This window comes from Juglans regia, unplaced genomic scaffold, assembly GCF_001411555.2.
Source record: "Juglans regia cultivar Chandler unplaced genomic scaffold, Walnut 2.0 Scaffold_31, whole genome shotgun sequence".
Taxonomy (NCBI): domain Eukaryota; kingdom Viridiplantae; phylum Streptophyta; class Magnoliopsida; order Fagales; family Juglandaceae; genus Juglans; species Juglans regia.
The window spans coordinates 7,622-31,601 of NW_023357902.1; the positions used below are offsets into that span (position 1 = coordinate 7,622).

The window sequence follows — 23,980 nt, forward strand, 5'->3', positions numbered from 1 at the left end:
AACGACGTGCTTTACGCTCCATAGTGTCCTTTTTTTTAAGCTTTCGCTTTATGAGCTTTTCATAATGAGGCTCACCATAATCACGCAAAAGATGGATTTCCAACACAGCAAAGGACAACTTAACGGGTACCTTGGGCTTAACTCTATACTCCTCCCACACTACCAAGCAAAATGGTCTTCCAGTACAGATAATTATGTTACATAAATACTATTTTATACAATATCCCAAAAGAAAAAAAAATAAAAAAATCGAATCCTAATCAGGTCATCTTGCTCAGAAAATTAATTAGATGGGAATCACTAGCACGAAACACTTCATTTCTGATCTAGCATATAAAATTTCAGCGGATTTTACAGCCAGAAAAAAAAGTCCATTTTTATATAAATATAACTTACCGAATTTACACATCATACATTAAATAAAGCACTGCAACGAGTCCTTGCAAGTTTAAGGAAATAACTTACTTGTTTAAGCAGTCACAATAAAACTAGAGAAAATGAAGGCCCATTTCCCTTTTTAAATTAGAAAACTCACCAGAAACTCAAGAATGGACATCGTAGTGCACATCCCCCTGACCATTTACCTTGATCGCATTTGATTCGCTTATATCTTCCGTTTCTTTCGGTTCATCATTGAATTTCCACGTGGCATTACCATTCTGGAAGTTGCTCCGATTCCTAAAATTATTGGGGGCCATTGGTGGTGGTCTCTTCTTTGTAAATACCAAGGCTCCGACGATTTTCCCAAGCACAAGCTCCTTTCACTTTGTGTTCCTGGGATGAACTGACAGCATTACTGCAGCTCTTCCTTCGGCCAAGCTTTGGTGATTTTGCACGAGTTGGTGGCAGCTACCAATCATACAGGCAACAAAATAAAGTTTTTAAGCTATCACGTATAATTAAAGAGACAAGCAGTTATGATAGATTTTTCCTACTTCTGTCTACATTAAGACATCCATTTTTTTTTTCTGTCATTTTTTATTTGTAAACTGCGAGAAGTTAGAAGTTCAAATACTGGCTCAAAATTCCTAGAATCTTCATTGGGCTGGAAAAAAAATTAGAACAAATCTATGGGCACGCAAACAAGTACATAAAGAGTGGAGAACCAAGTAAAACAAATGAGGAAAGAATACTAAACATAAAGATTCTAGGAGATCCAAAAAGGAATTTAAATCTGGGAAAGATCCTATACTTATATATGATAGCATAAGAATGAGAAAGGTCCATGCAGTACCTTCTTAAGTTCAGCCTTAGGTGGAGGTCCCTCAAGGTAGAAGCTTGGCATTGGGTTTGCCTTGAACATTAAGCTCTTCCTCAGTTGTTTAATAGCTGCATCTTTCTCTTCCTTAAAAATTCAAAATTGATGAAGAGGACAAAGGCAAAGCTATAATACTAGAAGTAAACACCTTGAACATACAACATTAATACACAGAAATGAGTGAGGGAAAAAGTTTAGAAACAAACCCTATCTATTTACCATCTTGGGGGGGGGAGTACTAAATAGTCTGGTTTAAAATAGCTAGAGAGAGTATCCTACCTTTGTCCTCGCTTCACTTTGGTTTTTCTCAGCTTCCAATGCTTGGTGTTTCTCCTCTAATTTTGAATAAAACTGAAAAGATGGCAATAAGGTAGGGATGTGTGGTTTTGCATTTAGGGAGTGTCATAAACACGATACTTATATTCAAACATAAAAAGGAACTTCACATGTAAAATTCTGAAGAGGCAACTACCTCCTTCCGCTTCTCAGCACGCTCCATGCATCTAAATATTGGAGCTGATGCAACAGTTGGCTTGGACTTAATTGCCCTTGCAGATCTTGCAGTGCTATTCAAAGTCAAGGAATGAAATAAATTTCATAACTGGGAGAGAAACAAGAGACACTAGAAAAATAGGAAAGAAGCATGAAGTAAAACAAGTAAAATCAGACTGCAAGGGGTAAGAGGATATGAGGAAGCAATAGAACAAGAATCTTCTTCATCAGGATGCTTCTTGTTATCAGGTTGCAGTGGCTTCCTCGGTACCAGTTCTGATATTTGCTGCAGTAACATACAGAAGTTTCAAGATAAAGAATTTATATATAACTCGATGGCTGTGGTCTTATGATATTTCTCTCTATCCAAAAGTCAGTTTTACAAGAAATCCAACATTGGTCAGAAGTTACCTGATTGGGCTTTATGATATTTGGATGTCTCACATTGTTTGCATTAGACAATTTATTCAGACGGGTGCCAAAATCAGGTTGTGCACCACCAGGAGAAAGTCCATATGAGGCACGCTTTTCAGTTGCTAGGGAAAATGGCTGTGGAACAGTGTGTTTTGTTTGAGCATTTGCAGCAACAGATCTGGATGCTTGCTTGACAGAAATTTGTGACTTATTATTGTCCTTTTTCTTCTGGGTTTCTGATTTTATACTTTCCACACGCAGACCAGCTTTAACATGTGAGTTTAGTACATTCTGCTCTTCCTTATATTTCTCATTATGACAGAATTCAGGTACCTCAACTGAGTTTTCAGTAGTACATTCCTTCACATCATATTCCTTTGCTTCAGTACTCTCTTCTGTACTTTGGATTTCAGGACCCTCGTTAATAGGCTCATATGACTCTTGCCCATCATGATGATTGGGATCAGGTTCATGATCTGAATCATGGGAAACACCATTTGCATAAACTATGACACAATCTGGCTCCTTGTCCATACAAATATCTGCAACTTCTATCCCCATGGCACTGCAATAAAGAAACATAAGTCTCACATTCTCACTAATTGTTCCATGCTTTCATGCCACAAAGATCTCTGCATGCAAACTGCCAATCCTTGCTTTTACTTATCCAAATTTGTTATGATTTCCAAGTTACCAAGTTGCTAATTGTGATCGTGGTTTATGCTAGAATCATGTAAATGGTAGATAGAAAATTAGAATTACATCTGAAGAATATTTATAATGGAGCATCCAATACCGTTCTCTTTGATAAGTTTAAAATTAATTCTATGACCAAGAAAGAGAGTGAAGACTAATCTTGTAGAGACTTCTTCCAAGAGAAAAAAAAGAAAACTACATGAGATTTTTTTATATAATTTTAAAGATCACAGAATACAAGGTGCACCTCGAGTAGCAAACAAAAGAAAAGGAAGACAAACACATGAAAGTCTGCTAATCATTACATTTTGGTTAGTGCCCGGCCCAAGCAGGTATTCATGATAGCAACTGTCTTCCTATATGCTCGACCAAAGCCTTCATTATAGAAAGTGGATTTTTGAACATTGTTTTCATTCACCACACAAACATAGCTGATATAAATTGTAATTTTTTGGTAAAAAGAAAATCACGGAAATTATAAATACGAATGAAAGAAAAGGCTAAGCTCAAAAGAAATATTTGATGGGGAGAAGGTTACAAGTATTGCTTCTTTATCAATATTGTAAGAGTAAAGCAAGTTCAGCACATATAACAGACAACAGGCACACACTCAGATATAGTAAATGACAAAGTGGAATATTGGCAACAGGGAGATTATTGCATCATTAAAGCCAATACTTCAGTTAAATCTATAACAAATCAAGGAAGGAGATCACTCATCTGCTGGATTCAACTTTACAGCATCCATATGCCTACAAATCTTTTACGCAAATGTAAAAAGTTCAGCTTGAATCTGCATTTCTACGGCATAACCACATGACATATGTATGTTTTCATATACACACAAAACACACATAACGGATTAAACTCAACCAGAGCAAACGGATGCATTAGTCTTTGTTGAGCAGAGATTCCAGTTCTTCTGAAATCGCAGACTGACGAAAACATAAGAGGAATGTAACCTCGAGATTATATTCCAAGTAAAAACAAGGTTCAATCGAATCATAATTCTAATATTTGACTGTTTTTTTTTACTTGATTTAATATCCTACATTTTCACAACACGCAAACAAGCTTTAAATATATAAACAACATTTTCGAATCGAATCACAGTGAAGAGACGGAAATGCAAGGAAAGGCAAAACCAGAGAGAGGTAGAGGTCAAAGAACGAAGAATAACAAGCAACGAAACGACACCGCACGGATCGAGGCATTGAATGTTTGAATTTAGAGCTGCATTTTCAGGCATGCACGAGGGATTAGCAGATCCGAGAGGAGCAGAGAGTGAAGCAAAGAGAATGGCAAATGCCGTAAATAACTCACGGTTATGTTCCGGTCTGTGAAAAGTACGGAGGCTCGCTCTCTCCGGTAACCAGTCTCCGGTACTAGACCCCTTTGGCCTTATCGAGCTGCTAGTGTCTCTTTGTCTTTCTTTCTGTGTCTCTCTCTGTGTCTTCGAGTGCGTTTTTGTTTTAATGTGCTTTGCAGTGCCTCGTCGGTGCTCACGCCGTCACTTCACGGCGTAATGCAGCTTTAATTTTGAAAATGTTAATACCATCCTTGTACGTACGTCTCTTTTAGGAGACGTTTGGATTCGAAGATGAGTTGAGATGAGTTGAGATGGATTGTGAATAGTAATGAGATGAATTGTGAATAGTAATGAGATTTGTGAGTTAAAGTTGCTGAATAGTAATAAATAGTAGTGAGATGAGTTGAGATGAGCTGAGATGACTTGCGAATCCAAACGTCTCCTTACTGTTTTACTTTTACCACCACCGTTTAGAGAAAAAAAGTATTACAAGCACATAAAGAAAAAGAAAATTATTAGAGATAAATAATTTATTAGAGAAATGTTAAATTTACCAAAATTATTCTTTATTTTTTATTTTTAATAAATGTAAAGAAGATTGACGCTGCAAATATAAAATTTATTAAAATAAGTAGTAGAATATTAAATAATTAAAATACTAACTCGGCCATAATTAAATAACGTAATTATTCGCCAAGAATTTTGAACTTCCTACCTCCAAAATTCAAACAAACGAAGCGCCATTTACAATCTTATTCCTTCCGTACAAAGTACAAAATTCAAACTTCATCCTTTCAAAGAGCTCGCACATATTCAAATGTGATGGGATTTGTAAGGTAAATACAAGATACTATTTGATCCTCAATGATTTACTATGAGTTAAATTAAGGTTCCGTTTGAATATAAGAACAATTTCATCTCATTTTATCATTATAAATTTTTTAAATTTTTATATAAAAGATAATAAACAATTTGATTTTGTCAAATTTTAAAATAATAATAATATTAAAAAATAATATTCTAACAATATATTTTTTAATTTTCATTTAAAACCATCTCATCTCATCTCACTATCCAAACTGGGCCTAAGTTTGTGGCATTTTATTGGGTGAGCTATTTTGTTTTCTATTTTCAATTTGATGATCTTAACCCATAATTTCTATTAATATTGGGGATTGAAGTTGGAGATTAGATTCTCTCAAGAGTTTTGTTATTTGCAAGTTTATCGTGTCTATATATTATTTATTGTGAGACTAATTATACTTGTAAAAGGTTATAATACGAATACTTTTTTCATCATAGTTGAACGCATTTCAATCATGTGTTAGGTATTAAAAAGCTAGCATGGTTAAAATGTAATTTTTTTGCTTATGCTAAATAAGAGGATTATGGGATTTTTAGCAATGTCCCAAAGATGTTGATATCTTAGCTAAAAACGAAAAAAAAAAATGAATTAAGGAGAAGATGTTTACATGGAATAATGGCCTAGCTAGGTCCCATGCCTCCATCCTTGACTATGCCCGCTTAACCTTCTTGATAATGCCTTAACACCCTCCAATTGAAATAAATAATGATTCCTTGTGTCCTCTTCCGTTCACATACCCAATTTTAATATGATCTATAAAATAAAAAAACAAAGTAACGTTGTTAATGTGATACACATTCATGTCAACTTCACATGGATGGGATCATTATATCCTATGTCTCAAGCATCAACAACCAGTTGGTGTGGAGTTCAATCGGGGGATTAGACTCAACACTCAACAGACCAGGGGTCAACTATTTTTCTGTAGAGTGTAGATTACATTACATCTAGTTCTCTTACTGCTGAAGGAGGCCATCCTAGTCATGATGGGTGCAACATGACAAAATGTGGTGGGAAATGTGTGCATGGGGCATTCCCACAAAATCCATTGTTACTCACCTTCACATGCACAATGCCATCCTAATTACGCTTTTCTAATATTCGACGATTTTTGCCTATGGTTGAACTTGATCAAAAAATACACTTTAATTTTGTCAAAAATTTTGCAAATTAAAAATTGTCAAAAATTCTCAAATGCAGCGATTAATAAGAGTATTTACGACGATTTTGAGCGCTGGAAAAAACCTAATCTCTTGTAGTGGCTCTTCATGACATCAATTAATTATAAATGTAATTTCCTACATATATATATATATATATAGTTTATTCTCTCTTATCAATCGTCAAATATAATGTTATTAAAATTCTTGAAGTAACCATCAACTTTTAAATATATGATATCAAGTTAATTAGACTACGCGTATAATTTTTATATATTTCAAAACTATCCAATAACTATTTTTTCTAACTTCACATGAACTAAGTATTAAGTACATTTGTTTGTTGAGGAACTTCTTTGGTTGATTGGATCGGAGCGGAGCGTTACAACATAATTCACAAGACCAAGTAGCCCATATAATGATTTTGGTGATACTTTGACAATTGAACCAACATTAATATATGGCACCTCACAAACTAAACCTACAATATAATACCAAACCAAGACATTAGACACCAAAATACCACTAATGGCACTACCCCATGCCCAAAATGATATGATATTATCAATTTGAAAGTGAAATGGAGAATATATATTTTATTTATTCTTGCTTTGAAAAAAGATATTTACAACTGTGAATTGTATAACTATCGTGTAATTACTTTAAAAAAAGTGAATAAAACATGAGACTCACATGAAAAAATTAATTTTTTAATAGTGAATCCCACTATTTTTCAAAGCAATTACGCGTCGTTTACACACTTTACGGTTGTATGTAGAATTACTCTTCTTACTTATACGAATATTGTCAAGAGATAAGACACTCCTAAGGTTGTGAAAAATATAGATAGAAGTCACTATTGTAAGCATTCATTTTGCACACATGATGTGACATCATCTAGACCACACATCTCCCCAAGTGAGTGTTGGAAATAATCAACTAGAAAAAACCACGCAGTGAGTGCAAAGTGTGCACTGCTATAATGACTTCTCTCTAGCATTACTCAGAAAACAAATATCTAACCAAGAAATCACACCTAATCACATTCAATTAATGTGATAAATTTTAATTCAAATTATTTAAATGATTGATATAAGGCTTCGTTTGGAAGTTAAATTCATCTCAACTCATCATTATAACTTTTTCAGATCTCAACATAAAATATAATAAACAATTCAATTTTTTCAAATTTTAAAATAATAATAATAATAATAATAAATAATATTTTAACAATATTTTATCATCTCAACTCAACTCAATTCAACATCTAAATACACCCTTAAAATTAGTCACATTTGTGATATCTAATATTTAAATTGTGCTCTTCGCAGTTTAAGATCAAGTAATTGGGTGATTATGGCAAAATAAAGTAACGACCTGAATAATTACCACGAAGAATCGGGAGTCCAATCAAACACAACCACGCGTCCACTTAAGGTTAATTCAGAGGCCAGTCTAATAAGCATAGAGAAAAACTGACAAACCTCCGCATTCGGTATTAGCTTCATACCTGCAGAACATATTCCCGCTCTTTTCACAGTTCAGAGAGAGAGAGAAAGATCTTCAATGGAGGCGAGCGCGGCTGTCGAGGAGGCCAACAAGGCAACAGAGGAAGCCAGCAACAGCGAGAAGCCAGTCTTTGTAGTTGATATATGTGCCGAGGGCAAGACTACTACAGTACTACTACTACTGGCGCTAGAAGAATCTCTTTCAGGTCTCCAACACCAAGAAATTACTCCTCTTCTACCTCAATCTCGCCAAGGTATTCTTCATACAATTCTCTGTCTCTCTCTCTAACTCGCCGGTCTCTTGGAGAATTAGCTCTTGTAATTTAAAATCATCCATCATAACATATCTATATATTCTAAATTTTTTATAAAATATAAATTCATTTATTGTTAAAATTTATTTTCGTTTTTCTTCCTGCTGAACAAGGGCATAAACCTCACTCACACTCGATGATGGTTTAATCAAAATGACTTGAGCTTTAATGTTGCTGAAAGAATCATGAAGTCCCATGAGGAACTTCATCATCCAGTCACGTTACTGCTATGACAATTTGCATGGCACTACAAGTGCAAGAGGGTATGGGTTTCAAAATTCACAAGTTCATCGAGTAAGCTTTTCAATTTTGAAAAATATAGGCTAACAGAATCATCTTCTTGAGAAAGAGAAGAAGAAAGAGAGTGAATGGACTGTTTCAACTCATAAATCCGAGGTCCATTATTTTGTGCAAATCGTTGCTCCAACTCAAGCCAAAGGGCATGAGTAGTTTCAACATACACAATACCATTTTTTTTATTTCTATGGACATAGCATTTTGCAGCCAAGTTACAACCATATTATTGCATTCAAGCCATGGTTCTAACAAGGTACTGGAATCAACAGGTTGAAAAAGGGTTCCATCGATGAAACTTAGCTTCTTTTTTATGCGAAGAGATATTCGAATTGTACAGGCCCAAGAATGATAGTTATCGGCAGTGAGGGGATGATTTGTGAACAAGGTTCTAGGACCATCGTTAGGGTTGAGAAAATAGGGGCTGGAATGATCTTTTAGAATTTTGTTGATAGTGACCATTACTGCTCTGGTACCATAATAGATTTTGAGAAAAGCAGAGAAAATGAACAAAAAGCTATTTGTGTATTAGTCTCTGTGTATTTACAATACAACAAGGTATGTTATATATAGCAATGTACAATCACGTGGGAATGAGGGAATCAAATTCTAACAAATTGAGACAAATATTTAGACAAAATTATATATCAGCCATTTGGATTTATTCTAGAGGATTATGCATTTTTTGAATTGAGTTGAGGAAATATTGATGAGCTGTGATGAACCGTGGCACTAGCATCGAAATTGTGTTGCCTTGTTAGCAAACTTTGTATAGATTTTAACATTTATTCAAAACCAAATATATGTTCTTCCACCACGACAATAAGAAATACATCAACGAAATAAATTAAAATTTTCACAAAAATTCGAACATATTCATAACTCAAAATATCAAATAACATAAAATAATAAATATACTAAATAAAACTCTCCAACAATTATTTATACATTTCGGCACTTATTCATCTACGATCATCAAACTTTGTTAACACTTTCTACTCTTCAACTTCCAGTTGAGGCATCAAGATCATTTGAAAAATATTGTGGGGATATTTTACTTACAAAATACAGAGCAAAATATTTTATTTACAAAATGCAAAGTCAGAACATGTTATCAAAAATTTCAGAGTGAAAATTCAAAAATTTTCTTATTAAAATTTTCTTTGGCATAATATAACTGAAACGTCACATTAGAATATAATTTTATGTTTAACCCCCATGGTAAGGTTATGCAAACCTAGGCGGCCAACCAAGCATAAACAGAATGTGAAATATTTCCCTTATTATTCTCGAAATCCTGAGTGTGCACACAGGAAAGACCACTCAGAAAATCACTTTGGCTTCCAAAGTGGGTGCTCCAAAAACAGAAAAGTTGGTACCAACCCAAACAGAGGCCACAATTTTACACTTGTGGTAAGGTCAGAACGGAACAGAAACAAAATGTCGTGCCAAAGGTTTCATAAATCACATCATATCATATCAGAGTACAAAACATCTTCAGAACAGAACATAATCAGATCACAAAATATAATTTATGCACAAATTTTCATATTCGCTCTATTTTGCACAGTTCATAAATAAAATGCTAAAATAGCTCATATTTACACTAGTCATGTAACGCCCCAATGGAAAATCCAAACCACATGATCTATACTCTAAAAGGACTAGTCAATGATACAATTGGAGAGTCCCATTAGAACCTTATAAAGAGTAAGAACTTCTTCTTCCCAAGTAATGTGGGATTTCATACATCACCTATTCTTATCTTTATCATATGGGGTATCACAATCAACCTTGTGATACCCCTTTAAATTCCCGACATCTTGTCATAAGTGGTACGACTTAAGTCCCACATTTCTAGTTGAGATAAGCTCTAATACCATTTGAAGAGTTTTATTTAGTAGATTTATTATTTTATGTTATTTTGTATTCTGAGTCATAGATATTTTCGAGTCTTTATGGAGATTTTAATTTATTTCATTGAAGTATTTCTTGATGTTGTGGTGGAGGAACGTATATTTGGTTTTAAATAAATGAGTTTATATTTTATGAAAAATTTGAAGTACATAAATATGTTATGGGGGATGATTTTAGATTATAAGAGCTAACTCTCCGGACCTTCAAGACATGGTGTTACATTCTTTGTTTTTCTTTATGCTTGGCTCAATTCTACATGTCCTGGATACTGAGAAATGGTGGGAAATAAAAATGGATTAGTAAGATTCGTGGGGAGCTTGGGTTTTCATTTGATTTTTCTCTGTTCCTTTGTAATAGAGATGAGGTCAGGGTCGTAGACATTGGGAGTTTCTACGTTTTAAATTTCTTTTCGATGCTTCTTTAAACACTTTTAGCAACTGATTTATTATCCGGCTTGATCATGGGTTGAATTATGTCGCAGATTATTAATCTTTAATTGAGTTCCTACAAAATTAAGTTCGTGGGGGCTTTAATTGAACGTCATGCTGCTGTAAAATCTCTCCTTTTTCTAATGCGGTTTGGTTCAATATTCTGTTTTCGTTTCAATATTAACGAGCTATCCGCCTTGGGTATGGGTACAAGTCTTGAATCCTTTCCCTTCTCTATTTCTTCAAACCATGTTTCTTTTCTTTTTCCTGTACTTTTCAATCCTTTTCGCTCCTGGTTTTCTCCGATAAAAATGAAATGATGCTTATGAATGATGGGATGCCATATCGGCAGATACTTCGATTGGGTTTCTAAAGCTCATGCTTCTATTCACACGTCCCCAAGTTTCCATATGCCGCACGCTGTTAACACAATGTTTCCTTCCATAAATTTCAAAATTAGGATGTTATGACCAATTATTTCTTTTTGATATGTACAGTTAAAAGAGAAATAATACTTGCAGTCGTGAGTGTGCAAATATCATGCAGTCGCTTTGAAAAAAATTAATAAATATGGGATCTACATGTAAAAAAATTAATTTTTTAATAGTAGATCTCACTCTTTTTCAAAACGACTGTACGGCATTTGTGCACTCCACTACTGTATGTAATATTACTCCAATTAAAAATGATTTTCTCTGCTGATTTTTATTTATTTTACAATTACTTTGATTTCTTCTCAAAATTTAATGCGATTCTTAATTTAAAAAATTTACATGCGCTTCAGATATATATTAGCTTTGGAAGTTGGAATTAAAGATGGTTTAGATTGAACCAGCAATACCCTAAATTTGCAATGAGAGATATATTGGGAATGGATTCGCTAGAAATTCAGTTCTTAATGATTGTCACTTTGATTGAATGCAGCAAATTCCTACTGTCGTCATAATCTCCGAGACTCTCAGACATAATGGACTAGCGATCGAGAAAATTAAGGAGTCAATATCTTCTTTGCAACATCAAACTTGTTAAATACACCTTCTCTGCAGTCAATATCTAAGTCATTCCTATTCCTTTTGGTTCAATAAATGACAAGAAAGGGCAGGTTGATCCATAAAACTCAGGTTGATTTCTATTCATTCATTGCTTGTTTTGCCCTAGCTAGGAAAACAATATCATCAATCTCATGTCTCCCCTTTCTCTCCCACAGAATGAGATTATGCTGGAAAAGGTTGAGAAGCTTGACAAAATCACTGTTGCTATCGCACCAAAGAAGACCGCTGATCAAAAGAACTGAAAGAACATATTGTGGGGTTTCCATTCTGGTGCTTGATTTCACATTCATCTTTTTTACTCTCTTACAGATTATACTAGGCGTGATAAGGATATTCATGTGGAGAAGTAGGATTGTAATCGAGCCAACTCAAGCCTGACTTTGGTTTGCCGAGCTCGGCTTGACTCAAAATACTTGAGCTCGAGCTTGAATCTGAGCTCGAGATTTTTTTTTTTATTCTTTGTTCGAGCTCGACTTGATAAGCTTAACTCTCAACTTGAGCTCGAGCTCGAACTCGTCTCACAAACGAGTTCGAGTTGAGTCGAGCTCGAGCTCGAATTATTTATTTTTTTATTTTTTGAATAATTAATAAATTAAAAAAATAAAAAAATCTAATATTGAATTTATATAACTAACGAGTAGAACCTCTATTGAATTATAAAATTTTTAAAAAATTATAAATAATTAATATCTAACTAGTTGATATTTATCTAAAATAACAATATATTATATGCCTACATATATTATTAATACATACACTTAATATAATAGCATATATCTATTTCATATATGGTTCCCACATACTAGTATATGAAATTATCAAATTTTATCAACTAATTATTATAGAAATTATAAAATATACCTATGAAGCATATTCACTATATATACATAACTAATTAGATTACATATTATATATTTAATTATAAAAGTGGTATGCTTATATTATTAGCTAATACATATATTTACACAGGTGTATGTATATATTTATCAATATATGAATGATTTTTAATCGAGTCAAGCTAACGAGTCGACTTGAGTATAAATGAGCGGGTCTTAACAAGCCTTAGCTGAGTCAAGTCGAGTTTTGTCGGGTATGTGTCATTTACAAATTGAGCGGGTATCTGCTTTTACGAACGAGCTTTTTTTTTTTTTCACGAGCCGAGTTCAATTCGAGTTTAACCAAGCGAGTACCAAGAGAGCTATCGAACATATTAGTTCATTTACAGCCCTATGGAGAAGGGTGTTTTTGTGCTAGTGGCATCCTGATTCCTGAATCGGTTAAATAATGCTGAATGGAAGATGCAGGAAGATGCATGAGCTGCAAGCAACGAGTTCTAACTACGTGCTTCGACAGTGTCACGTACGATGTCTGCTGATGCTGTTTTGTCCAATCAAAAGGTTCCCAGTCTTGGACAAAGCTTAGGCTTTGTTTGGATCTCAAATTCATCTCAACTCATCATTACAACTTTTTCAAATTTCAATATAAAATATAATAAATAATTCAACTTTTTCAAATCTCAAAATAATAATAATATTAAAAAATAATATTCTAACAATATTTTATATTCTCAACTCAACTCAACTCAACTCACTTCAACATCCAAACACAGTCTTAATTGCTTCCCTTTGAACTTCAATGGACTCATACCTTCGGCGACGATGCATGTCTTCCTCCGGCAACTGTAGCATGCCTCTTGTGACATTAAGGCCGTGGCTGCTCTTAAACTGTTTCTCGTCGTCTATTACATGTACAAATCCCTTACATAGACCAAACTCAACATGAAAGTATGGAAAATTTTTGGGAATTGAAACACACAACCCTTGCTTCTTTGCATTATGTTGGCTTATGTTGGCTCCAATATTCATTCTCGGCTTCATCAATTGCCTAAAAAATAAACTTCTTTTAGAAACTTGTAAAACAAATCATAAATAAATATCTAGCACTTACGGTATATTCCAAAGAGAACGGCTATAGATATAAACAGATTATATAAATTAAACTTACAAACTGATGTGGTTTCATAGAATCCGTCAGATCTACTTTATAATAAAAGTAACTTTATAAAGTCTTTAAGGGAGATCAAAAGCACAATTACAACTTATGAATATTGGCCGGAACAAAAGGTTAATAAGGAGAAATCTTCCATGATTTTTTCTAAACACATGGCTCCTACAAGAAAAGGACGCTTCTTCTGAGTATAACTGGATATAAGGAGGATAGTGTACTTTCAAGTATTTAGGGGCTCCTTTGATTACTGGCAAATTGCAGGTGAAGCATATGGATGAGTTAGTGGAGAAAATACAAAAGAATGTGGAAGGATTGCAGACCAAGTTGCAATCTAATGGAGCAAGAATTTTGCTCTTAACACCTGTACTGCCAAGTATACCTATCCATTTAATGTCCATTATTCAAGTCCCGACTTTGGTGATAAGAAAATTAAACAGGATATTGAGCTCATTCTTTTGGGGTATTTCGGATGGAAAATCTAAAAGAAAATGGTGCTCTTGGGATAGAATTTGCAAGCCAATACAAGAGGGTAGATTGAGAATTAGAGACTTTTAAGGATGTTCAAACTTCTTTACATATGAAATTTGCTTGGAAGATGTTGATAGATCATTCTCTATGGATTGAGTTTTTTAAGGCCAAGTACGTGAAAAACAAGCATATTTCTCTGATTAATGTAGGAAAAGGAACTCGGTTTTGGAAAAATATTCTTAAGTGTATCCCAAGGGTGATTGTACAATCAAAATGGAAGGTTAGAGATGGAGAGATTTCATTTTGGAGGGACAAATGGACATCGGATGGCCCACTAGCTGATCAGTTTGAGGTGAATGTATGTCCAAATCTTCTTATCAAAGACTGTAAGATAGATAATGGTTGGAATGTGGATTACTTGCAAGAGTTGGTTGGAGTGGATAAAACAAATGAGCTGTTGGAAGTTTTGGGAAGGAGCAAAGAGGGAGCTGATTTAATAATCTGGACAACAGAAAATAATGGGAAGTTTACAACAAAAAGTGCATGGCAATGTATTAAAATTTCGGCTCCAAGAATCAACTGGTTTGAATGGGTGTGGCATCCTTGCTTCCAAAAAATATTTATGTTGCAACATGGAAAGCAATGAATAATGTTTTAAAGACTGGTTTGGATTCAAAGATGAGATGAGATTGTTTAAGTAGGTTTGGGATAAAGATAAAATACAAAATTCTCATCTCATCATTAAAACTTGTTCAAATTTCCACACAAAATATAATAAACAATTCAACTTTTTCAAATCTCAAAACAATAATAATATTTTAAACTTTCATCTGAAACTCAAAATTCTCATCTTACTCCCCAAAATTAAATTTTAGAAAACTTTTTATAAAAACTTCATTATAGATTTTTAGAAATTTTTTTAGAAAAACTTCATTATAAATTTTAGAAAAATTTTATTCATCATCCCCACACAACACTTTTTTTTTTTTTTTTTTCTCTTACCAAATGTATAATATATGAATGATGAATAAAAGAATTCAATAAGTTTAAGAAGAATAAAAAAAAAAAGTACAATCTGTAGAGATAATAAGTAGTAAAGCTCTAAATTTTATAATCTTCAATTACATCAGCCTATATGTCATATTTTGAAAGACTTATTCAAGTTATAGATCTATAAAATTAGGGTAAACGTATCGCATTGTCCTGTACAATTAAAAAGAATAAAATAAAAAATAAAGTAACGTTGTTAATGTGATTCAAATTCATGTCAACTTCACATGGATGGGATCATTATATCCTATGTCTCAAAAATCTACAACCAGTTGGTTAATCGGGCCATTAGACTCAACAGAGGAGGGGTCAACTATTTTTCAGTAGTGTAGATTACATTTAGTACCCTTCCTAGCGGTCAAGTGCTAGCAGATTTAATTTAACCTAAATATCCGCACGTTTTCTTTTGTTTTCACCTTCAGTGTTACTGTAAGCAAATATACTTTCTGTCAAGTAGACAGACAAGTTTTGTTCCGGCTTAGTGCTCACATAATAATAGAAGAAATCTACAAATTTGCACCTCTCTCTCTCTCTCTCTCTCACACGAACACAGCGCACGTCCTGCACAGACAGTTCCAGATCAATGTGTTAAAATATAGGATATTCCTGTGGAAAAGGGTGTCTTTTGTGCTAGTAGCATCCTGATTCCTGCATCCGTTAAATATGCTGAATGAAAGATGCAGCTGCAAGCAATGAGATCTAACTGCAGGCTTCGACAGTGTCACGATGCCTGCCGAAGCTGTTTTGTCCAATCAAAAGGTTCCCAGTCTCGGACAAAGCTTTTAACTGCTTCTCTTTGAACTTCAATGGATTCATACCTTCGGCGACGATGCATGTCTTCCTCCGGCAACTGTAGCATGCCTCTTATGACATTAAGGCCGAGGCTGCTCTTAAACTGTTTCTCGTCATCTATTACATGGACAAATCCCTTATATAGACCAAACTCAACATGGAAGTATGGAAAGTTTTTGGGAATTGAACCACGCAACCCCTTTTGGCTTGTATCAATGAGCTTCTTTGCATTATGTTGGCTCCATTCATCCTCGGCTTCATCAATTGCCTAAAAAATAAACTTCTTTTAGAAACTTGTAAAACAAATCATAAATAAATATCTAGCACTTACCGCTTACGGTATATTCAAAATCAAACACATGAACTCAGATATGTACACTATACAATCCATGCATCGCAAATCCAGTTTTCAAAGCGAGAAACATCAACTGCTAGCTTCTAACGAAGAATCACGAGTTTCTTTTCTTAAGATAAATTGTGGAGAACGGAGATCATACCACTTGTGAAGATAGAACAGATAGTAACATAATTATTTTTTATGAGATATAATAACATAATTAACATGAGTTTCTCCAGCTCTGCTGACCTGCTAAAAGGTTGTTCTAAGATTTTTTTTTTTAAATATCTCTTCGGCTAACTTCAAAGCAAAAAACATCCAATTACAAAAGGTCGCCAATAATTTTTCTAAGCTATTTTTGTGAACATACATCTTCAGCGAACTTTAATTGAATATCTCCTTGGTTTGTTTGTTGGCTGTATTGGATGGATATACTTGGTTATCTTCGCAGGAATATTGGCTGTAATTTGGTAGTTACGGAATAATCTCTGCAGAAATTTGTGTTTGCTATTGTGAGTACTATAATTTAGGTGTTGTAGCTGCAATGTACCAGCGTGTATGATGGGTGAGGGTCTGTAAATATATATATATATATATATATATATATATATTCTAGGTGATTTATTAACTTACTAACTTACCAGACCCTTCTCCCCTAAAAAAGAAACAAAAACGTCAAAGCACAAAAATTAACCGAGTACAGAACAGTACCTTTTTCTATATAAAGAAAAAAGAACAATACCTTTTTAAAATATAAAGGAGCCTGTTGGGCGATTTCTCGGGGCAAAGGTATACACTCAATCAAACAATGGCGACGTTGTGCCAAGCTCATCACTGTTTCAAGAAACACCACATCCTTCTCTTGCTTTGCAAACATCATAATAAGGCATTTCTTGAAGTTGCGAATTTCTTCCCACACATTATCCTCCACAATTCTTGTGGCCGATTCATGCTGCACAGCAAATAGATATGTTTCAGGGAATACAATTTTCATATCCAGGAAATTGGTTAAATAAAAGAAAAAGAAGAGGCATGTCCATGTCCCCAAGAATAATTTTTTTTTTATTAATACCACTTTGAACAGATTCACCTACTTTCCAGAGCAGGTAGACAATCTGTTGCATCTCATGGTACAAGCACATTATACAACTGACCTCGCAAACATTATTCATTACCATTTTTGTGATAGATCAAGTAGTCCGCTATTCTCCCACTCTTTTCTACCATTAGTTCAAACTTAAAAGGACGGACCTTTGATACAACTCTGACCACACTGTCATTTTTACCTATAGGCAAAATCCTACTTGGAAGTTGAAAGTAAACCTCGTTTAATCCACTTTAAACTTAAAGTGGATTAGTTCAAACTTAAAGGATGGGCCTTTGATACAACTCTGACCACACTGTCAATTTTACCTATAGGCAAAATCCTACTTGGAAATTGAAAGTAAACCTCGTTTAATCCACTTTATAACTTCAAGAAGGAAACAAGTTAAGCTCACCTGCAGTGGTACAATGCAGCAATGACCAGGCACTATAGGTTGCCAATGTGGCAACATCAAGTATGTGAATTGTGCAATTGACACAATAAGATGTTTCGGCGCCTTTGGATTCTCAAAGCAAAAAAGGCACCTCTCTTGTTGAGTTAACAGTCTCATATTCTTCTGGGTGACCTTTTGCTCATTACCTCCACCCTTCTTCTGAGCCTTTCTGCTAGGGCCATCGTCAAAATCATATTCATCATCTGCCTGACCATACGTAGTAAACTGTTTGTTATGCATTATGTTTCGAGCTAGATGCATATCAGCATCATCCTCATCCTTCTTTCGTCGAACAGATCTATCCTGCATAATATATCTAGGTAAAAAAGGATATATCAATTCAATGATATTACCACCACCCAGGTTACAACTAAGAAAGATATAGAATTGAGAAATTGTACATTTTAAAAAATCAATAAAAAGACTTTCCATGACTACATTCTGAAGAAAGGAAAATATTCTGTTCACCCACTCACACAAGTTGAATCCATCTTTGCTGCTATAAGTTTCATATACACAAATACTTGTATTCTCATAAACAATGAAATTCGGAGTTTCTGAAAAAAAATACACTCCCCAAAAAAACAGATCACAAGATGCCTAATTACCTGCTTGAGTTTCCTTCATTCTGCAGTCTAATTGAATTATCACCAGCACCCTGCTTTGCCTTTATCTCCTCTGCTTCTTGCTAGTGAAAAGAAAGAACAAGATAACTCCAATCAATCACTGAAGCAAAAGCACACACTCTTAACAACTAATTTATTATGTATAATGACTCTAATTAAGATACAGAAATCCAATAGGAGCCTTTTTTTCTTTTTTTTTTGGCGGGTATACGAGTATGCTAACATGTTAGGGCCACCTTATCCTAGGTTTATCATTCCAAAGTAATGCAGGGAAACTTTCAATTCATAACTTTAAAATATCAACCCATTCAGTTCAATCAAGTCAAGGAGTGGCAACTAGCTATTGAACCATGGGAAGAGAGAGCTCGGGGGGAAGGAAAAACTTAAAAAATAGTATCTTCTTCTGCAACCAAAAGTGTGAAAAATAGAATCAGTGCTCCTACAAAAACATAAATACAACTTATGGCATGCATCTTTAACAATATAGCACAAGAAGTGGATTGGCTTTCAAAACCACCTTATTTCATTATTGGCTTTCAATTTGGAAATGAGAGGGGGCCCAAAAATAATCAAGCACTAGAAAGACACATAACAAGCCAAGATCCCATAAATCACATTTTAATATTGGTTTAAAAATAAACAAGAAGAAGAAGAAATAGTGCTCAAGGAAGAAAGCCCACTAATGTCATGATCAATTAAGGGTGTGCAGAAACCGATAGAACTGGCCAGCACATGGGAACCGGCTGCTGGAGTCAGGAACCGGTGGAGAACCAGTCGGCAAGCGGTGGGAATTTGATGAAACCGACGTTGGTCAATTCAGTCCCGGTTTGAACTAGGTTCAAACAGCTGAACCGGCCGATATAATATATATGTAAATATATATTAAGTAAAAGACGCCGTTTCACTAGGTGAAACAGCATCGTTTTACACATAATGTTTTAGAAGAAAAAAAATGAAACGACGCCGTTTGGAATTAGGGTGAATACCCCTGCCCGTCCCCTCCCCCTTCTTCTCCCGATCTCATTTCTCTCTTCACTTTCTCACTCCTCAGTTTCTCATTCCTCTCTCTCTCTCTCTCTCTCTCTCTCTCTCTCTCACACACACACACACACACACATATCTCTCCTCTCTCATCGCACCATTTTCTCTCATCACGATGTGCTCACTTCTTAGTACGTTCTCTAATTCTCTCCATTCTCTCTCTCATCGCGCCACCAACGGGACACCGGCGACCAGACCAGATTTATGCCTAGACTGACGTCGCCCGTTTTCTCCCCCTTCACTGACCGGTTTCGGCCAGTTTTAGACATGTTTACATGTTATCAGTTCGGTTTTCACCCCTATGATAAATGGTTCTAAGATAAACTAAACGGTAAAGCAAGTTGCTTTACGAGAAGAATTCTTCAACCAGCCCAAATTAGAGAAATCCCTAAAATTTCATTAGAATATGACCCAAAACAACTCAAGGCTTTCACCCTTAAGTTTCTTGTTATTGGTGAGATGACCAAAATTAGTTAACTAACAACACTCGACACTTCTAGTACCTCCTCATAGACATGCAAGACATAGGAAATTCCTTTCTCGTTTGGAAGTTATTGAACCCAGATTGCAATGCCCCATTTGGTGTCTATAAGCTTTTACCTCAAAATTAATAGTGTTTTCAATAACAGTTTACTTAGATATTTTTGTTCCCTTAAATATTATCTGCTTATAATTAGATCCTCTGAGAAAGCTGTTGCAAGTCACAAACAATAAGACAATCATTTGGGAGAGGGAAAGAGAGAGAGTCGACATTCTTCATGTGAAATATTGACTAGCGAGAAGAGAGTAGAAAAGTTTATAATGCGGACAACACTGTCTTACCAAAAGTTTATCGGCTTCTTCATGCTTTCCTTTCATACGAAGCTGAATCGCCTTGGCTGCCAACTGGTTTGCACTCAATGCATCATTAGCCACTCCAATGCCTTCACCAGATTGCTTCATTTGAGATGAAGCAAATTCCATCTCCATGTTTCCCTCAACAGAACCAACAGGATCGTTATTCTGCTGTCGAAGAGCAGTGTGTATAAAGCTTCCATCATTGGCAAATCTATTTAAGCTAGATACTGCAGAAGATATAAGGCCAGCATCCTTAGAAGACATATTTTGATTCTTCCGCCTTCCCCACGATAAAGAATCTCGAACTTTAGGCTCCCTCATTTTATGATGCTGGAAAGGTACATCCTTCAAGTCATGCCTGTCATGCCCCTGAGAAGCAGAAATATGTAACATGTAAGCAAAAGGAATGTGATAATTATTTTCACTTCAAACAACAATAAGTTTCAACTTAAATAGAACATAAATGCATTTAAAGGAAAAAAAAAACAGCAATGCAAGGTGGCAAGGTACCTTTTTGGTAACTGTCTCACTTTGATTGTCTGAACCTGTTCGCTGTTCCCCTCTCTTTCTATCATTTATGGCACGTAGATGAGCTCGAGATGGGGCAGCTGAACGAGATGCTACAGAAACAGCCAGTTGACCAAGAGAATCCCACCTTTCTTCGACAACCTGCACAATTCCATTTGTAAGAAACAGCGAAAATAGGAAGAGAGAGAAAAAAAAAGATCATAGAGATGCTTGCTAATTTTTAGAATTTAAGGTAACATACTTCCTCAAGCCTTCGCCCTTCTCGGGCTGCTTGTTCTTGTGCACGCTTCAAGGCTTTCAGTCTCCAGCTTGCACCTCCATCTCCAACAACAGAAGATAAAAGTTGGTCACCACTAGTTTTGCTCCTGTTAATATCTTCTGGATAACCACTACCATTATCCTTCAAATAAGGATTCAATTCCTTGGGATGCACCTTATTTATCTAGAAAAGAAGTAAACAAATCGTGTCATAATAAGCAAGGTAAGACAGGCAGCAAAGAAGGCATACATGTTTCATACAAAAAGAATATGCATGTAAAAACTTGGTAAAAGGTAGAAGGGGGCTGGGAACCAGAAAGACAAAAAATAAAAAAATAAAAAGTACATTGCAAATTAGAACAGCTGAATTTTCGTGTGAGTTGTCAAACTAAGATTATACCTCCTCAGTGGGAGTTTCTTCCGAGTGGTTGTCAACAGTCACCACAGGCCTTTCGACCCTCCTTTCAGCAGGTCGAAGCATCCATTCTAATCCCATTTCTTTTCTCACAATTTCCATCTCCTTCATGGAATGAGTAGTTCCTTCATCACTTTCTAAAAACTCAAAGCAAAAAAAAAAAAAAAACATATTTAACCACTATAATAGAAGGTCAAACATTCTCTCTCTTTTTTTTTCTTGTGCAAGTAAAAGAAGGTCAAAACATTCTAACAGCAAAACAGTATATACCAGACAAGTCTTCTGCAGTGATATCCTCTCGATCCCCTCTATCCTTGCTCTTTCTCCTTCTATCTTCCCTATGTCTTGATTTCTTCTTTGACCTATCACTATCATCCCCCAAAATTTCACCCTTACCTCGCTTACCCTTACTCCTACTCTTCCTCTTATCCCGACCATTATTTTCTTCTTCATCAGAATTGCCAGCACTTTCACCCGAGGAATACTCATCTGATGAGTACCACTTCTTCTTGCTAGACCGTTTCTTAATTCTCTGGATGTCCTCATCATCTGAACTACTGTACCTAGAACTCTTCGTTTTCATCCCATCTTTTGCCTTTCTGCTAGTGGATTTTTTCTTCTCTTTTAAAGAATTATCCGAGTCATCATTTTGTGCCTAATATCCAGAACATGAATTCAGAGGCATATAATCGAAACATAAACAGATATATATTTCAAAAAACAAATGTCATGAATTTACTCTTTCAATCTTGTCGCGGGGAATGAACTTGAGTCCAGAAAGCATTGTTTATGCAGTGGTGAGGCTTATACAATTAAACGCGCTGCGATGACAAAAACCTCAAATGAATTACAATTTATGCATGGAAAAGCTCAAACTCACACTTTCAGCAATACAATAAAACAGTTCTGTGGTGACAAAAAACTCGAATGAATTAATGCTTCTATATAGTAAGATTGAAAATTCTCAATGATAAATAGATTAAGCAACTTGCTGATAGATCCATTAAAAAACTCATGCTGATATATGATGTGGAAAATCAGAATATTCAAGACAAAAGCTCAAATACACAGGCAAAAATAATCCACAGAGAGAGAGAGAGATCATATTGGGTAGCAAAAATTGCAGTGGAACCGACTCACTGAAAAGCTCCAATGTCTTCGTATTAAACTCAAAATGGAAGAAGAAAATTGGGGCTCCAATTGCAACGTATTTGAAACGGTCTTCTAATCTCTTGCGGTAAACTGGAATATACTTCCCATCCTAAGCATGACACAAGCTACGGCCCATACCACATAAAAAAAATAAAAAATAAAAAAACTGAATGGAATTATCAATGGCAAACACACTAATAAATATTAATTCCCTAATACCAATGACGTCATAGCCTGAGAAAGTTTGAAACCGGAGAATTGAACACAGAAACACAAAATCGCATAAACAAAACTCAGATTAATTGCAATTTACCATGTTTAGTTCAGAGTACCAACGCCCAGATCCTCTTGAGTATTTTGAACAGACCAGAATAATTGCTCTGCTCAAGAAGAATAAAAATTTCAGGGTTTCTTTTGCTCAAGAAACCAGAAGAAAAATAAATCAATCACAAAACCAAGGAATTCTGTAACGCCCCGTACCCGGATGGGCCAGAGAGTTACTTCCTGTCACCTAAAATCATCATTCACAATACAAATAGATATTCCAAAAAACTCCATAAACATAACCTCATCTATTTTCAAAGACTCCATAAATATAAATTCATCTAATTCCACCAAATATTTTTTTGATAAGTAAAACGAGGTGTGCAACAGGAGGACTTCCCAGGAGGTCACCCATCCTAGTACTACTCTAGCCCAAGCACACTTAACTGCGGAGTTCTGATGGGATCTGCTGCATTAGAATTCCACCAAATATACATATATATCCCTCTAGAAGTCATCAAAATAATAATCTAACAAATAATCGACAACTCCTTAAGACTTAATAAAAGTGTCAACATCCCAATAAACCAAATCAATAAAACAAATCAATCAACTAAATAATAGTTTTTAGTAATCTCAATACTTATTCCCTACACAATCTCAATCCTCAGCTGAAACATTCACTTCATCTGAAAAATATTGTGGAGATAAGGCAGTGAATTATTAGCAACTCAGTAAGCAGAGAACATATACTAGTACGTAAACATGAGCATTTATAAGGTTCAAAATGCAAGACAACATTTTTATTTTCAGAATGCAGAATCAAAACATAGTATCAAAATATCAGAGTGACAGATAAAAAAGCATTCATATTAAAAAAAAAAACTTTGGCATAGCATAACTGAGCATCATCATCATATCAGATCAAAACATCATATTAGAACAAAGGCCATGTTTAAC

General features: G+C 34.9%; 2 protein-coding genes across 7 annotated transcripts; both read right to left on the minus strand.

Annotated features, from left to right (window-relative positions):
- Positions 1-330: 330 nt before the first annotated feature.
- LOC109017276 (protein WVD2-like 3) lies at positions 331-4,321 on the minus strand. 4 transcript variants are annotated; one of them, XM_035687005.1, is made up of 8 exons: positions 4,184-4,321; positions 4,006-4,093; positions 2,162-2,729; positions 1,948-2,036; positions 1,731-1,821; positions 1,538-1,609; positions 1,235-1,345; positions 332-849 (listed from the first exon to the last, which is right to left on the minus strand). In XM_035687005.1, exons 3-8 carry the CDS (start codon positions 2,723-2,725, stop codon positions 685-687), a joined length of 1,092 nt encoding a protein of 363 aa, XP_035542898.1. In that variant the 5' UTR covers positions 2,726-2,729; positions 4,006-4,093; positions 4,184-4,321; the 3' UTR covers positions 332-684. The 4 variants fall into 4 exon arrangements, with proteins under 4 accessions (XP_035542895.1, XP_035542898.1, XP_035542897.1 ...); XM_035687002.1 differs by lacking the exons at positions 4,006-4,093; positions 4,184-4,321 and adding an exon at positions 3,166-3,988 and having other exon boundaries at positions 331-849; XM_035687004.1 differs by lacking the exon at positions 4,006-4,093.
- Positions 4,322-15,534: 11,213 nt separating this feature from the next.
- On the minus strand, positions 15,535-23,164 carry LOC108983524 (CWF19-like protein 2). Of its 3 annotated transcripts, XM_035687007.1 has the most exons (12): positions 23,070-23,154; positions 22,745-22,881; positions 22,344-22,425; positions 21,875-22,259; positions 21,590-21,741; positions 21,173-21,373; positions 20,914-21,072; positions 20,389-20,772; positions 18,508-18,587; positions 17,861-18,215; positions 17,104-17,313; positions 15,535-16,292 (listed from the first exon to the last, which is right to left on the minus strand). In XM_035687007.1, the coding sequence occupies exons 3-12, from the start codon at positions 22,386-22,388 to the stop codon at positions 15,954-15,956; spliced, it is 2,310 nt and encodes a 769-aa protein (XP_035542900.1). In that variant the 5' UTR covers positions 22,389-22,425; positions 22,745-22,881; positions 23,070-23,154; the 3' UTR covers positions 15,535-15,953. The 3 variants fall into 3 exon arrangements, with proteins under 3 accessions (XP_035542900.1, XP_035542899.1, XP_035542901.1); XM_035687006.1 differs by lacking the exon at positions 22,745-22,881 and having other exon boundaries at positions 23,070-23,164; XM_035687008.1 differs by lacking the exons at positions 22,344-22,425; positions 22,745-22,881; positions 23,070-23,154 and having other exon boundaries at positions 21,590-21,748; positions 21,875-22,253.
- Positions 23,165-23,980: the final 816 nt, after the last annotated feature.

Excerpts from the sequence above, each read along its gene's own strand:
- LOC108983524 (XM_035687006.1), bottom strand. The coding sequence starts at position 22,388 with ATGCTTTCTGGACTCAAGTTCATTCCCCGCGACAAGATTGAAAGA. Across the intron at positions 22,260-22,343 it reads CCCGCGACAAGATTGAAAGA|GCACAAAATGATGACTCGGA; the intron begins GTAAATTCATGA and ends TCTGGATATTAG. Across the intron at positions 21,073-21,172 it reads AAGGGCGAAGGCTTGAGGAA|GTTGTCGAAGAAAGGTGGGA; the intron begins GTATGTTACCTT and ends GGAATTGTGCAG.
- LOC109017276 (XM_035687002.1), bottom strand. The coding sequence starts at position 3,200 with ATGAATACCTGCTTGGGCCGGGCACTAACCAAAAT. Across the intron at positions 1,822-1,947 it reads TCTTGTTCTATTGCTTCCTC|TGCAAGATCTGCAAGGGCAA; the intron begins ATATCCTCTTAC and ends TTTGAATAGCAC. Across the intron at positions 1,346-1,537 it reads AAAGTGAAGCGAGGACAAAG|GAAGAGAAAGATGCAGCTAT; the intron begins GTAGGATACTCT and ends TGAATTTTTAAG.